Genomic DNA, 15,715 nt, shown 5'->3' on the forward strand with positions numbered 1-15,715 from the left:
TCTCTAGCGGTTCCATAGAAGACTCTGGGCTTCCACTGTATGGGGCACAGGTTCGCTATCTGGTGGGGGAACTGGGATCCCACATGCTACCTGGTACAGCCAAAAAAAAAAAATTATGAAAAGCAAGCAAAAATAAACCATATACTGTATATAGACTAATCCCCATATTACAGAAAAATCTGTGTATACAGGGACACTATAACAAAGTGATTAAAAGCCCAGACTCCAGAGCCAGAGTGGTTGGGTCTCAGTCTGAGACTGCCATTTATAAGCTGTGCGACCTTGGGCAGGTCACTTAACTGCACTGTGCCTTTTTAAACTCATTTGTTATAGAAATAATAATGGTACCTACTTCACTGATGCTTGGAACACTGAATGAGTTAATAACTGGAACAGAGTAAGTTCTATGTATTAGCTATTATTGTCATGGCTTATGCATGGAAAAATGACTGCAAGAATAAACAATTTAGGGTTATTTCTGATGAGTGATATTACAGTAATGTTTATTCTTTTGCCTTCTCAATTTTTCTAAATTTTCTTTCATGTACATATAGTGCTTTTAATAAGAAAAGAATTGCTTTACTATAAAGAAATCTGGGACAAACTTCTTAGGGAAAAAGACAAGGAATAAAAGTCCAGATCAAGGTACAAGGCATTGATGACTTACTAAGAAATCAGGGCAGGGATTGGGGAGATCCCTAAAGTATGAAAAGCCAGGACTGAGAAAACCAGACCTGTATCCAGACTGTGATAGTTAATTTGCCAACTCAGCTAGGCCGTGGAGCTCAAACATCAGTCTAGATGTTGCTGTACTTTAGATATGATTGACATTTAAATCAGTCAACTTTGAGTATAGCAGATTACATTCCTTAATTTGGGGAGCCTCATCTTATCAGTTGAAGGCCTTATGAGAAAAATATTGAGATACCAGGAAGACAGAGAATTTTCCCTCCAGCCTGCCTTTGGCCTCAAGACTGTAACATCAACTCTCCCCAGTATTTCCAGCCTGCTGACCTGCTCTGTGAATTTCAGACTTGCCAAGTCCAACCAGGCACGAGGGCCATTTCCTTAAAATAAACTCTGCATTGGTTCTGTTTCTCTGGAGAACCATAATATATGGGACCATACAAAGAAGCCGTGAGCATGCTTCCAACACAATGCTCCATCTCGACAGCCTCCCTAAGGGTGGTGAGCCAGCCTGTAATTATCAGTCTATATCCTCTTCACCTCCTGTAGGGGCAGTTTTTATCATGTTTAAAAAAAGAGGACTGACCGTTAGTGCTGGAAATATGTAAAAGCCTTCTTCTTTTAAGAAAGAAAAGAAAAACACAAACCCTTTCATGGTGGAACAGATGTGGTCCTGCCCCAGATGGGACCACCTCACATCCTGCATGTTCTAGAATAGGTTTTATACACGTAGCAGCAGTGGTATCAAAGAGAACTGAGCCAAGAAGAAGTCTCATTTTAAGAGGAGCTCCCATGAAACATGCAGCAAGACCAGAGAGAAGCAAGCCCTGGGCAGGACACAGGCTAGAGCGCCAGGTCTGAGCCAGGGACCTAGAAGGAGGCAGCTGGGGTGCCTCCCCCACTGCTCAGAACTCTAGCCTTAGCAACACCTGCAGGGCTTCTTTCAACTCGGAGCTTAGGAATGGACAGCAAAGAGGCTTCAATATGCTGAAACCTACTTGTGTAAATGATGTGAAGTTTGACGAAAAAAAAATATTAAGGAAAACTGCATTCTCAAATTACCCAACACTTTTCAGAGCACTTCTGGGGTTAGGCAGAGCCCCTCCTCACTGAGGAATGGATGGACCTCCCAGGTGTGATCCTCTCGGATTTCCTTCTTGTGCTATTCTGGATCTGCGTCACCCGCCAAACCTCTTTGTCAACAAACCTCTAAATATTCACATCCTTGTGCCAGGAGCTGTTACAGAAATCACAGATAATTTCTGGCTTTCTATTCACCGTTGCTCGAAGTTCAGATTTTTCATCAACTGTAATTCAAACTACGTCTGGCCCTATTTGGTACTGAATAGAGAAATACATGTTGCAACTTAAGGAGATATGTCCTCTGCAGATGAACACACATGCAACGATCATAATTCAACTGTGTTACATTCTAGAGACTATTACAGACCCCCTCACACCATAGGAGAAATCTGGTTTTTCTGTTTAATCACACCAAGTCTTCTTGTGCTTCATGTGGTAGGACTTTAAGCCCAGTGCCGAGCAGCTAATGTTGTTATCTTCAGTATTCTTTTTTTTTTTCCCTTTCCCTTGGCTTTAATTAGTTTCAAATTTAAGAATGTTATTGATCATTTTCATAATTGACATCAAACATCTATTGAGAGTCTGCTTTGAACAGTCACCAGGAAAACCACCAGTGACTCATTATTTTACTTAATCTACACACCATCCATTGGAGAAGGCAATGGCACCCCACTCCAGTGCTCTTGCCTGGAAAATCCCATGGACAGAGGAGCCTGGTAGGCTGCAGTCCATGGGGTCGCTAAGAGTTGGATACAACTGAGCAACTTCACTTTCACTTTTCACTTTCATGCATTGGAGAAGGAAATGGTGACCCACTCCAGTGTTCTTGCCTGGAGAATCCCAGGGACGGGGGAGCCTGGTGGGCTGCCGTCTATGGAGTCGCACAGAGTCGGACACGACTGAAGTGACTTAGCAGCAGCAACACACCATCCATGAAGGAAGAGGCATTAGATAAACGCCATTTTTAGAGAAGAGACCACGGTTCAGAGAAGCTAAGTCTTCTTAGTCACTGAGCTTGCAAGTGATAGAGCCAGGCTAGACCCTGGGACTGGTTGGCCTGTGAGGCCCTCAGTTTCCATTTTGACCAATAGAAAAGAAAAGTCATGCCTGCCTGAAGACAGGCTAAAAAGAAAGACTCAGAAGCAGGGAAGGAAGCCCCAAGTCCTTAGCTGGTGACAGCAAAGGAAGAGGCTAAAACCATCTGACCTCAGATGGTGACCTCAGATGATGCTTCAGGCTTCCACGCCCAGGCCTCATAAAGCCTTTTGAGAATCTGCCACCTGACATATGCCAGGATTCCTCAGTGGGAACTTCCGCCTCAATCTCTGCTTCTACCCAGCTCAGGGGGCTGTGACAGAGGGCTGCATGCTCACAAAACACGCCCTACCTGCCTCTCGTGGCCACTCCTGCTCCTCATGCCTCTCCCGTCCCCAAAACCCACCATGGAGGCCAACGTGTAAGCAAGAGGCAGACCCCGGAATAAAAAAGGTAGCTCCGGTCCCATCTCCACCCCAGTCCACGTGGCTCTGGATATGTCATTTCACCCCTTTGGAACTCAGGTCCCTCCTGTGAAACATGGAATAAGAAGAACATTTCAGGGTGTTGTGATAGGCTAAGATCCCAGGGTGTGTGAAGTCACCTTGGCACAGTGGCTGGCATGTGGTCAGCACACAGTCCACAGGCACTGGCCTCAGTGATGGAGCTAAGTGCACTGCACTAACAGGGTCTCTCCTGACCCCAGTGGACCCATCGCCACCTCCTTGGCAGTGTTGGCCAGTGTCTGAGGTCAGAGCAGCTATTGCACCTGAATTTACTCCGTAGTCTGAGTGAAGAAACTTGGCTTCTGTGACTGATCCCTGGCACTGGCCTCTGTTACCATGCAGCCTTCCAGGCTTGCTCATGACCAGCCCGCCCCACTCGGTCTGGGACTCCGACTCAGTGGTCAGGCCCAAGCTGGTGTGCCTGGAGGAGGTGACATCTGCCTTGGCCACTGTTGCCACTTCACCAGCATGTATGTGAAAAACGATGGCACACACAGGGTCCAGATGTATACTCCTTAGGCAGCAATGGTTGTCAGGTACATGGACTCAGGGAACCCTGACAGGAATTGCAAAGGCCACCAAATATCAGAAGCCATCGATCTGGGAACCAGGCAGTGGAAGCAGATTCTCAGCCCTCAGAGGGGAGCCCTGCACGGCCAGACCCTCAGCCGCAGCCCCAGAGAATCACCCAGCAGCTCTGCACGCAGGTGACCAGAGGCAGGCCCACTGCCAGGCTGTGTCTAGCTTTCTGGACCACAGAAGTTGTGAAAGTTGAACATTACCTCTTTCTACTACATAGATAACTATCGTTTCACTTTGGAATGATCTGCAAATAAAGGCTCTTAACATTAGCTATTTGTTCTAAAATAGTTAACGTTGTATAAACTCATATGAAGGTAATTTAAGGAAGTCTGTGGTACACCCTTTTGTGGGAGAATAAACATACCTTTATTCATGAACAATCACCCACTGTTTTCTTTAAATTTCTATTTTTTGATTTTCCAAGGTGTGTCTGCTTTTATGATTTTAGATCAGTGCTTCTTAAAAGGTGGAATGAGGGATTCATGTGAAATTAATTTTGTGTACGCGCATTCCTCGTCTCTGTATTCAAAAGGACTACTTGCCACTACTAATTTAAATAACAACATAATTGTTATTTAAATAATACTTAAATTATTTAAATAACAATTTCCTATGCATATTTTAGGTCTTCCCTGGTAGCTCAAATGGTAAAGAATCTGCCTGCAATGCAGGACACGCAGTTTGATTCCAGGGATAGGGAATATCCCCTGGAGAAGAGAATGGCAACCTACTCCAGTACACTTGCCTGGGGAAATCCCATGGACAGAGGAGCCTGGCAAGCTACAGTCCATGGGGTCACAAAGAGTCGGACATGACTGAGCAACTAACACACACATGCAGGTTTTAGTCTTTACCAGTTTATCATGCTCTTTCAGACACACTAATTTTTAACCTCATAATAACTATCAGGCATAAACAAGGGACGTCCTCAAGCCATGGAGCCTGCGTTAGTCTGTTTCCACTCCTGGGGATAAAAGTCATGCCACATGCTTTCTTGGCCTCTTCCCATCAAGGTGATCTGAAGACAGGGAATGTGCGCATTCGCCAATAGCCAGTAGCCCCTACAATGACCTCAGTGGCCCACAGCCCTGGCCCTCACCCTCTTCCTGTTAAACAGAGATTGCGTTCCAAACCCCAGAAGTAACTCCCTACTTCTTGGCTTTCACCTTTGCACACCCTCAGTGTTCCTTTGTCATTCGGTGTGCTCAGAACACCCTGTCATCACCTCTTAATCCTGGCTCACTGGGAGGGATGGGTGCTTTAATGGAAGAAGGAGGAAATAGCTGAAAGCTGACCAACCCTAGTGGAAACCCACTCAGGCAGGTTTGTACGGTTTGTGGGGAGACGCACAAATCCAGTCCATCCTGATGAGAGCTGCAGTGGAACTTTCCTTCATTTGGTCCTGGGATCCCTTAGCCTTGGATGCTGTGCCATCCTACTGTATCCCAGAGGACCCAGGAATGAAGCCTTGAGGCTCAGAACTGTCCACTGTTCATTTTCCCTCTAAGAACCATGCCCATCACCCTGTCCTGCAGTCAGGCTGTGTGGGCTTTGAAAGGACGGGAAAATTCTCTCAATCCCCAAGTAACTTTAGGCAACAGCTCTCTGGCTTTTAGACTTGCTTTTGCTCTTTTCTCAGGATGAAGCCGAGGATTACAGAATTTTCCATCTTCTGCTATTTTGGGAAGGAGACTTGAATGGCCACTCTCTAAGCACTCCTGGTGGCCAGGCCCCTGTCCCATGTCACCATTCTGTGCTCCTGGGTAGAGGTGAAGGTGTCTGGTGAGCAGGCTCCTTTATTTAACATTTTACAAAACTTTGTCTTCCATTATTAAGTAATTATTTGCGGTGTGCATGGTCTGTTCTCCCAATTAGACTTACTTCCAGGGAAGCAGGATCTTATTCTCTATTTGTAGCCCACTGCTATGCAGCAAGTACCGGTTGTCAGACGCTTGTAGAAATCAACCAGGCAGAGGTCAGCAGTGAATTTCTAAGTCAGTGTGTGAGAAGACATCAAAGGGAAAAAATGAACTGATTTCTTTGAGATTTTTCTTTATTCCAAGGCAGAGCGGGTAGAGGATGAGTTTCACTCCATTCCTGCTAGGGTGCCTGGCCTACCTCTGCCCCACCCCCAGAATGCCCAGGAGATGTGTGTATACAGTAAAGTCACTCATTTGCAACAACTCTTCACAAATTTACCAACTAATAAATTTACATACTCAGTTAGAGTGTGGGTCCCCAGCTTTGCCACCTCCTCATCTCCCCCAGCCCCGCCCCCGATTCCAGCCAACCTCCCTCCACCCATATATACATACACCTCATTTATCTCTACTTCTGTGGATCCTCAGCTCTTCACACTCCCAGGCTTAGCCCTGTTCCAGGCACATGGGAAGATACAGGCTTCAGAGGCAGGTAGACCCAAGTTCAAACCCAGGTGCGCCACTTTCTAAATATGAGGCCTTGAATAGGTTATGTAACCTCTCTATACCTCAGCTTCCTCATCTGTGAATTGGATGTATGACACCTACCTCAAAGTTACCCCATAGATAAAGCACCTGGCTTATCCCCTTCCTAGTTTACTTTCCTTTAGTTTCCAAGTATTTCTGGAAGTTCTAAGCCCTTTCTGATGAGACTTAGCACATCACTCAAAGCAGGAAGCTCTAATCCGCTGAACCCCCTCCTGCTCACCAACTTCACTCTCATACTAGCCTTCTCCTAATTCTGACCCATAACCATAGCAACCTCTGCCCCCATCCCAAGCCCCCGGTAGATAGACCTCTCCAACCCCAAAGCCTGCTGCAGCCCCTCCTGCTGTCTGCATGTCACCCCTGCTCTTTGTCCTGTGCGGAGGCTCCTGCCACAACTACGGGGCTGCGTCTGCTATGCCAAATGCTGCAACCAAGGCCCTTCCTGCACCTGCCCATCATGTCACTGCCTTTCCTGTATGCACACTCTGGCATGTAAGTGAGGATGGCAAAGGTGCTTTTCCCCACCCAGAGGCACTTGAAGAGTTACTAGTACTTTCTGCAAAGTGTGGCTTTGGAGCTCCTTTGGGCTTGCTTCAGAGCAAAGAATTCTTCCTTCTCAGCATCCTCAAGGATGGTTGTACTTCATCCATGGAGAACAAATTTGATGTGTGGGAAAATGTCAAAAGTCATGGAGAAAAAAATTAGTGGCAGTGTCCTAGGATGGAGGGACCACAGCCCAAAGCAGAGAGGCTCTCTGCAGCCCTGTCCTTTCCACATGGAGTGGCCACTTCTCAGAATTTTCAGTATCCTCATTTATAAAAGGGGCTTGGCCCTGTCAAGTCAAAAGGGCCCCTGTCATGAAGATCCAAGGAAATGAGATAGCGATGAGAATGAAGTCAAATCAAAGCGTGATTGCCATTACTGTTACCTTCTTGGGGACTTTCTCATGCGACTGCCGGCTGAAAACTCCCTGAGACATCAGCCTGCTGACATAACCTACCTGTTGGTCAACACTGAGTCCTCAGGCCTCATAGATCTGTGTCTGAATGGCTCTCCATAAATATCTGCTGACCAGTTGATCAGCTGAGTTCCCTGTCTTTTCAATGAAGGGGTTACACACAGTCATCTTAAGCCCCTTCTCTCACCAGCTGTAAGAAGCTACCCATGTATAGGATGGGTTTGTGGGCTAAGAGGTATTAGCCTTCTTTGTTTTGATAAAAAAAAAAAAAAAAAATGAGGCTAACCACCAAGGCACGAGACAGGAGTTTTTTCATGTCTCATAAATTTGGTATGAAAGACAATTTCCACAAGAAAAATCCCGAGAATGTTCTAAGGAATGGCAACATCATCAGAAAAACATGTGTAGCCTCACAAAGTGACCACTTTGAAAAGGATAACCCTTAGTAGATGGCTATGTTCATGAATGTTTGTATTTAAAAAAAAAAGGAGAGGGAAGTCCATGACTGGGCGGTCACACCAAGAGGAAGAATGCTTACCAGGAACCCCTACCTGTGCCAAGACCATCACATTGGAAAGGTGATGCCCTGTCATGAGGAGATAGACCCAGGAAGAGATGAGAGCTGGACAAAGGACACCAACTGTGGTAGGAGGGGCCTGCTAATTAGACCAGTAGGTTAAACAGACAAGAAGGGAGGTGAGGCTGGGCTGGGTGAGCTTGGATGAATCAAGCCTTCCCATGAGGCGGGGACATCCTGTCTAAAACACTAGCCTTGTTTAAATCCCTTATAAAAGGTTGCCATCCCACTCACCTGGTACTCCACAGACCGCATAACAGCCACTTGCTTCATCCTGCCTGTGCATTAGGTAAGTTCCCTCCTGAGGAACCTTTTTCTCACTCTTACCTGTGCATTAGGTAAGTCCCCTCTTGAGGAACCTCTTTCTCACTATCAGTGTCTTGCTGATCTGAGTTCATAAAACCAGGCTATCAGATAGGGTCTTGTAGGGCTATCAATGGTGGCTGTAGGGCTATCAGTGGTGGCTGTGGGCAGAAAGCATCTGCTCTGATGGGCCCTGGGAAAACCAGGTGTTTTCCCAAAGCAGGTACACTCTCTCCTCCTCCCCTGCAGCTGCCCTGGCAGCAGCTCCTCTCACTGCAAGGCTGTGTTGGCAAGAGTGATGGAGCCACCCATGTGCCTTCCTAGATCAGCTAAGGGTCTCTGGTTTTTAAGGTTCTGGAAGCCTCACCGGAGTGCTCAGGGTCTGTGCCACCAAGCAACTTCTGCCAAACCCAACAATGGGGTTGAGACTTCTCACGGAGGGAGAGACTTACATGGCAGCCCTCCCCCCCAGGGCCATATATAGGCAAGAGGAGTTCGTGAATTTTTTTTTTGAGACTTCATTTTTAATATTATTTATTTATTTATTTGGCTGTACCAGGTCTTAGCTGCAGCAGGCAAACTTAGTTGCAGCATGTGGGATCTAGTTTTCTGACCAGGGATCGAACCTGGGACCCCTGCAATGGGAACATGGAGTCTTAACCACTGACCACCAGGAAAGTCATGAGTCTGCACATTTATTCTAAGGGATTTGAAATGTGACTAAAAGGTTATCTTATTATCTTATTATTATCTGTACAGTTTAAAGGTCAGTGGCCTCTGTTTTCCACAAGGATTTTTTTTTTTTAAAGATCTTTTCACTTCTCTCTTGAGGTGCAATAGTCTAAGTTTTGACCTACACAAGGAAGCAAGGTCTGCCTGTGATTTTTGGCTACTAAATGGTAGCAAGGGCACCCCCTGAAGAGCTCCCCTGGGGTCTGTAACTTTCCACATAATCTGCTTCCTCCAGTACTGAGTTGCCTTCCCTTCTCTCCTCACTTCACTCTCTAATCATGCCTTTCTCTCCCCCACAGCCTTCTTCTTCCCTTCTCCATGGCACTTTCCCCCCTGGCTTTCCAGCTTCTGTAGCTTTCCATTCCTCAAAACCCCCACTTGCGTCTGAAGCTCACCATGTGTGATGGTCATCTCTTTTGGGCTCTCCAAGGCTTATGCTCAATGCATGTCCAGGTTTCTTTGCCTCTTGCTCATCCACCAAATCCAGAAACCAGGGAAACTCTCCCTTCAGTTCCTTACAGGCCACAAGGGCCGTGGAGGAGCCACACAGCTATGGGCAGCTGACTTTCTCCCAGGTCCCAGCACTGAGGACAGAGGTCACATTCAGAGAAACATGGACTCTCAGAATTGGAAGGCCTCCCATCCAGGAAGGCACCAGCTCCACAGTATTCCCGGCAGCTGGCAGCCTGGCTTCTCCATGAACACATTCCGAAAAGGAAGCCAGAAAGGGCAGAGTTGAGCCCTGGGGTTCCTCCTTGGCCCCCATCAGAGGCAGGAGTTGACCCACGTATGTACTTATTGCCTGTGGGTGTTCCTGGCAGGACCCTAATACCTGTGATAGCAACAGCATTGCCCTATCCATGGGGTACAGTCTAGAAAGCTCACTGCATTTGGCGTCTAGGATTTCTTGGTTCCTTATAAGCTGTGTGGCCTTGGGCAAATTATCTAGCTTCTCTGAGCTAATAATCCAGGATAATCAGGATTACAGGAGATGATGCCTCTGAAAGTGCCTGGTGATCAGAAGAGTGTACATAGATATGCACAAATTATATGTGGGTATAATAACCTGCTAGTGATATTTAATAGCTAGCACTTAGTCTTACCAGCATCTGCCAAGTGTTTTATATGAAAAATCTCTTTAAATCTTCACAATAATCGTATAAAATAAATAATAATACTGCCTTCATTTCGCAGTGAGTAAACTGAGGCATGGAGAGGCAAAGCAGCCCACCCCAGTTCACCTGACAGGGAGGCGGTGGGGCCGCATCTAGACCCTGCCTGCAACCACACCTGCTCCTCCTTCCCGTTGGTAAAACGCGTTACGTAGGCAATACCAAGGAAGACACAGCAGAGGGGCCCAAAGCAGAGCTGAATAGGCAAAGAAAGGACTTAGAAGCAAAAGTGCTCTCTAGGAAACAGCTAGGTTGATTATGGATCCCCCAAGCTGGGGCTTTTCCTCTTTCCTCAGCAGGACTCAAAGATGCCGCAGTTACTTCGAAACATTAATGGGATCATCGAAGCCTTCAGGCGCTATGCCAGGATGGAGGGCGATTGCGCAGTGCTGGAAAGAGGGGAGCTCAAAAGGCTCCTGGAGAAAGAGTTCGCTGATGTCATCGTGGTAAGAGACGCACGGGTCGGGGTGTGGGGAGCAGGAGGGAAGAGAGAATGGCCATATTTGCTTGGGATTCTAAGCCGCTACACCCAGGCCCGCCAGTCCTAATGGAGGCTGCGCAGCAGAGAAAGAGCAGGAGAGGGAGCAGGGATGGTCACGGGCCTGGTCCTTAAAGAAATACCTTGACTTCAATTAATTCTAATTTGGAGACAGAGTAAGAGGACACTAAAGGGACAGCTCAGAAAGGAACGGAGCCTTTGACTATTCTAGAAATGGCAATCGTTACTTTCTGCTGCTTCTTAAATCTGATATGGCGGCCACGTCTACGTCTACCGGAAGTGTGATCATCAGTAACGAGCATTCACAAGAAGTACGGCTTTGTGCTTGGCTGGAAGCAGTTGCTCCAATACATTAGCTGAGAGGTCGCATCAGAAGTGAGGTGTAGCAGCTAGGGGAGACTCTGGGAGCCCCTTCCTGCAAGACAGCCCCAGAGCCCTGATGCACTTCCCTCACTCTCCCTGCCTTTGGTGTACAGCTAAAGCAACCGGGATGGTGAAAGTCCTGGGGGCAGGAAGGTGTGGGCACAGCAGGGTGCTGCTTCTGCACACTGAGGGCAACCCACCAGATGCCCCAACTTGGGAAAACACCTGAGCTCCTCAGTGAGGACCTCACAGAATTCCCACGGGGCCATCTTCCTGCTGAGCTTTTCTTGGTGGTGTGCTCGCTGGAGAAAAAAAACACCTCCATGCCAGGGTCCAGGGCCTGAGGGCAGCCTGAAGAATCTACAAGCTCAGTCATTTAGCCATTCTTCATGACATCTTTATCCAGTTCTCCTGTAGACCGGAAACTGGGCCCAACACACAGGATACAACACAAAGCATGCTTCCTGCCCTTGAGGGAGCTGGACTCAATGACAGTGATTTTATGTTAGTGCTTCTGTGGTAGCAGGGTGTGTGTGTGTGTGTGTGTGTGTGCGTGTGTGTGTGGTGTGGGGGGTGCCAAGCAGTTGGGCCCTTAGGCCCAGAGGTAGGATGCCTGGAAGCTTAGCTGACTGGCCTGACCTTGTCCTCCTCAAAGGAGGGGTACTGACGTAGCCTCATCTTCTCCACAGAAACCCCATGATCCGGCCACTGTGGATGAAGTCCTGCGCCTGCTGGACGAAGATGACACAGGGACAGTGGAATTCAAGGAATTCTTGGTCTTAGTGTTCAAAGTCGCCCAGGCCTGTTTCGAGACACTGAGTGAGGGTCCTGAGGGAGTATGTGGATCTCAGGAGTCTGGCCGTGGTGCCCCTGCAGCCACCCAAGAGCCAGGGGCAGGACAGAGAAGCAGCACTGCAGTGGGAAGGCCTGGGAACAGACAAGGCCCGGCAGGGAGCAGCGACTCACAGAGTGAGCAGGCTTCCAGGGGGCCAGGAGGGCCTGGGCCTCAGACCCAGGGTCAGGACATCAGCTGTGCTCAGGTCAGTCACCAAGACAGGCAGTCTGAGTCCCAGAGACAGGAGGGAGTGAGCCAGTCTACACAAGCAAGGGGCCACGTGGAGCAGGCCCAGAGAATGCGAGAAGACAAGAGTTCTCAGACCAGAGAGAGGGGGACAGAGAGACAGCTGCAGGCCAGCAACCAGGACAGAGCCCACCAGACAAGTGAGACCATCACTGGAACCATAACTCAGACCCGGACAAGTGCCACTCAGGCAGTGGAGCAGGACAGGAGCCATCAGACAGGAAGCGCCAGCACCCAGCCACGGGAGTCCACCAGAGGGACTGAGACCCACAGTCAGACAGCAGAGACAAGGCCACAAACCCAGATACACACTCATACTACGGAGCAGGACAGGAGCCATCAGACAGGAAGCACCAGCACCCAGCCACGGGAGTCCACCAGAGGGACTGAGACCCACAGTCAGACAAGCCAAGTGGTGACAGGAGGACACGTTCAGGCAGAGACAAGGCCACAAACCCAGATACACACTCATACCACAGAGCAGGACAGGAGCCATCAGACAGGAAGCACTAGCACCCAGCCACGGGAGTCCACCAGAGGGACTGAGACCCACAGTCAAGACGGGAACCAGACAAGCCAAGTGGTGACAGGAGGACACGTTCAGGCAGAGACAAGGCCACAAACCCAGATACACACTCATACCACGGAGCAGGACAGGAGCCATCAGACAGGAAGCACCAGCACCCAGCCACAGGAGTCCACCAGAGGGACTGAGACCCACAGTCAAGATGGGAGGCAGACAAGCCAAGTGGTGACAGGAGGACACATTCAGGCAGAGACAAGGTCACAAACCCAGACACACACTCATACCACGGAGCAGGACAGGAGTCATCAGACAGGAAGTGCCAGCACCCAGCCACGGGAGTCCACCAGAGGGACTGAGGCCCACAGTCAAGATGGGAGACAGACAAGCCAAGTGGTGACAGGAGGACACATTCAGGCAGAGACAAGGTCACAAACCCAGATACACACTCATACCTTGGAGCAGGACAGGAGCCATCAGACAGGAAGCACCAGCACCCAGCCACAGGAGTCCACCAGAGGGACTGAGGCCCACAGTCAGAGTGGGAGGCAGACAAGCCAAGTGGTGACAGGACACATTCAGACACAGACAAGGTCACAAACCCAGACAGTGGAACAAAATAGGAGCCAGCAGACTGGAAGCACCAGCACCCAGCCACGGGAGTCCACCAGAGGGACTGAGACCCACAGTCAAGACAGGAACCAGACAAGCCAAGTGGTGACAGGAGGACACGTTCAGGCAGAGACAAGGCCACAAACCCAGACACACATTCGTACCACGGAGCAGGACAGGAGCCATCAGACAGGAAGCGCCAGCACCCAGCCACGGGAGTCCACCAGAGGGACTGAGACCCACAGTCAGACAGCAGAGACAAGGCCACAAACCCAGATACACACTCATACCACGGAGCAGGACAGGAGCCATCAGACAGGAAGTGTCAGCACGCAACCACAGGAGTCCACCAGAGGGACTGAGACTCACAGTCAAGACAGGTATCAGACAAGGCAGGTTGTGACAGGAGGACACATTCAGACACAGGGAGGTGCCCCCCAGGCCATGGAACAGGACAGGGGCCAGATTACAAGGCACACCGGGGCAGGAGAACAGGGCCAGCCCCAGAGGCAGTCAGGCAGTAGTCAAAGACAGACACAGGTGAGCAATTGCGAGGCAGGAGAGACAGTGCTGGGAGGGCAGGCCCAGACTGGGGCGAGCACTGTGACGGGCAGGCAGGACAGAAGCAGTACTCACCCACCGTCCAGTGCGACAGGAGGCCAGGGAGAAAGAGATCCCACTGTGGTTCATCAGGAGTGGGTTGATGACCACACGAGGGAGACAGTGATCCGAAGGCAGGACCAGGGCAGCCTACACGCTAGTGTCCCTTCAGCACAAGGCCGGGAGGCAGCCCCGCCAGACGGGAAGCGAGGACTCACAGCCAGGGGACTGTATTCCTACTTCAAAAGCAGCAAGCCATGAGTGCCCCAGCCCTGGACTCCAGTGCCCAGCACAGAGAAGAGCAGAGGGCAGTTGGCTTGCTGTGCCCTGGCCAGTCCGGTTAGCAAGTCCCTGAACATTAGCTCTTCATGGTGGTACTTCGCTCTTAGCTCTTTCTCAGTGAGGCCATTTCTGCAAGGTGATTGCTATCCTTAATTTTTCTCTCTTACCTCCTTTGCTGAGCAGGGGCAAGAAGACATGCAACAACTCATCCCTTTGTGCCACGTTTTCCTTAGCTTGTGGGGGGGTTTCAGTTACTTTTATAGATTCTGCTGTCTGTCCATTGCCTCGTCTATCCTAACACATCAATAAAAGCTTCCTAAGCAACTGGGCTTCATGTTCCATTCCATCACTATTAACGTGATGGGCTAAAGACTACAGAGCCTTGATGACAGGACTTTGGTGATGAACTGGACGTGGTCCCTACCCTTGTAGAATATCTGGTTGAGAAAACACTGTGCAAGATTCCACAAGTTATGCAGCCACTTTGGAAAAGAGTATGGAGATTCCTTAAAAAAACTAAAAATAGATTTACCATATGATCCAGCAATTCCACTCCTGGGCATGTATCCTGGAAAAGACGAAAGCTCTACTTTGAAAAGATACAAGCACTACAATGTTCATAGCAGCACTCTGTATAATAGCCAGGTCATGGAAGCAGTGTATATGTCCATCAACAGATGAATGGATAAAGAAGATGTGTCACATAAATACACAATGGAATACTACTTAGTCGTAAAAAAGAGTGAAATAATGCCATTTGCAACAACATGAGTGGACCTAGAGATTATCATACTAAGTGAGGTAAGTCAGACAAAGAAAAATATATGATATCATTTATTTGTAAAATCTAAAAAGCAGTACAAGTGAACTTATTTATAAGACAGAAACAGACTCCGAGACATAGAAAACAAGCTTACAGTTATCAAAGGGGAAGGGAGAATGGAATACAGATGCATAATACCATAAATAAAATAGATTTAAGTAACAAGGTTTTACTGTATAGCACAGAGAATATTTTCAATATCTTATAATAAACTATAATAGAAAATCATTGAAAAAAGACAATATATACATTTACAAAATGTATAACTAAATCACTTTGTCATACATCTGAAACTAACACAATATTGTAAATCAACTATACCTTTAAAAAAAAGATTTCAAGGGTTGTCAGAGTCAAAGAGAAGAGATACCATACTTTTATATTTGGCAGAAATGGATCAGGAAAGTTGCAATCAGAAGAGGCTTTTTTTGGTAAATGCTCTTAAAGGACAAGCAGGACTTAGGTAGGCAAAGGTAATCTCAGTCTCTAAAAGATAATCTCACAATCTCTAATTCTACAGTGCAAAGTCTCTGTTTACCTTGTAAGGTCATAAAGGAAGGCTGACCTAAGGGTATCAATAAATGGAAGAAGGCCTCCAGGGACTGTGTAAAGGAAGGAAAAGGCATAATGTTCCCAGGAACTGAGCCAAGAGCCTGGGCTCCCCTTTCCCACTCTCTCACCCATGTCAGCTCTGATCGTTCATGATGTCTCACTCATTGGATATGAACAGGTTATGGGGTAGAACCTCTCCATTCTGGTTTATTGTGAGAATCACCTTGGAAGTAGGTTTTAAAATACAGGTTTATAAACCTAACCCTAGAGATGCTGA

At 48.2% G+C, this 15,715-nt stretch overlaps 1 protein-coding gene across 1 annotated transcript; it reads left to right on the forward strand.

Moving 5' to 3' along the window:
* Positions 1-10,383: 10,383 nt before the first annotated feature.
* On the forward strand, positions 10,384-14,369 carry LOC113886755 (cornulin-like). Its single transcript, XM_027533200.1, has 2 exons — positions 10,384-10,549; positions 11,655-14,369. Exons 1-2 carry the CDS (start codon positions 10,412-10,414, stop codon positions 14,040-14,042), a joined length of 2,526 nt encoding a protein of 841 aa, XP_027389001.1. The 5' UTR covers positions 10,384-10,411; the 3' UTR covers positions 14,043-14,369.
* The last annotated feature ends 1,346 nt before the right edge of the window (positions 14,370-15,715 follow it).

The sequence above is a fragment of the Bos indicus x Bos taurus genome, chromosome 3, assembly GCF_003369695.1.
Source record: "Bos indicus x Bos taurus breed Angus x Brahman F1 hybrid chromosome 3, Bos_hybrid_MaternalHap_v2.0, whole genome shotgun sequence".
Classification (NCBI taxonomy): Eukaryota; Metazoa; Chordata; class Mammalia; order Artiodactyla; family Bovidae; genus Bos; species Bos indicus x Bos taurus.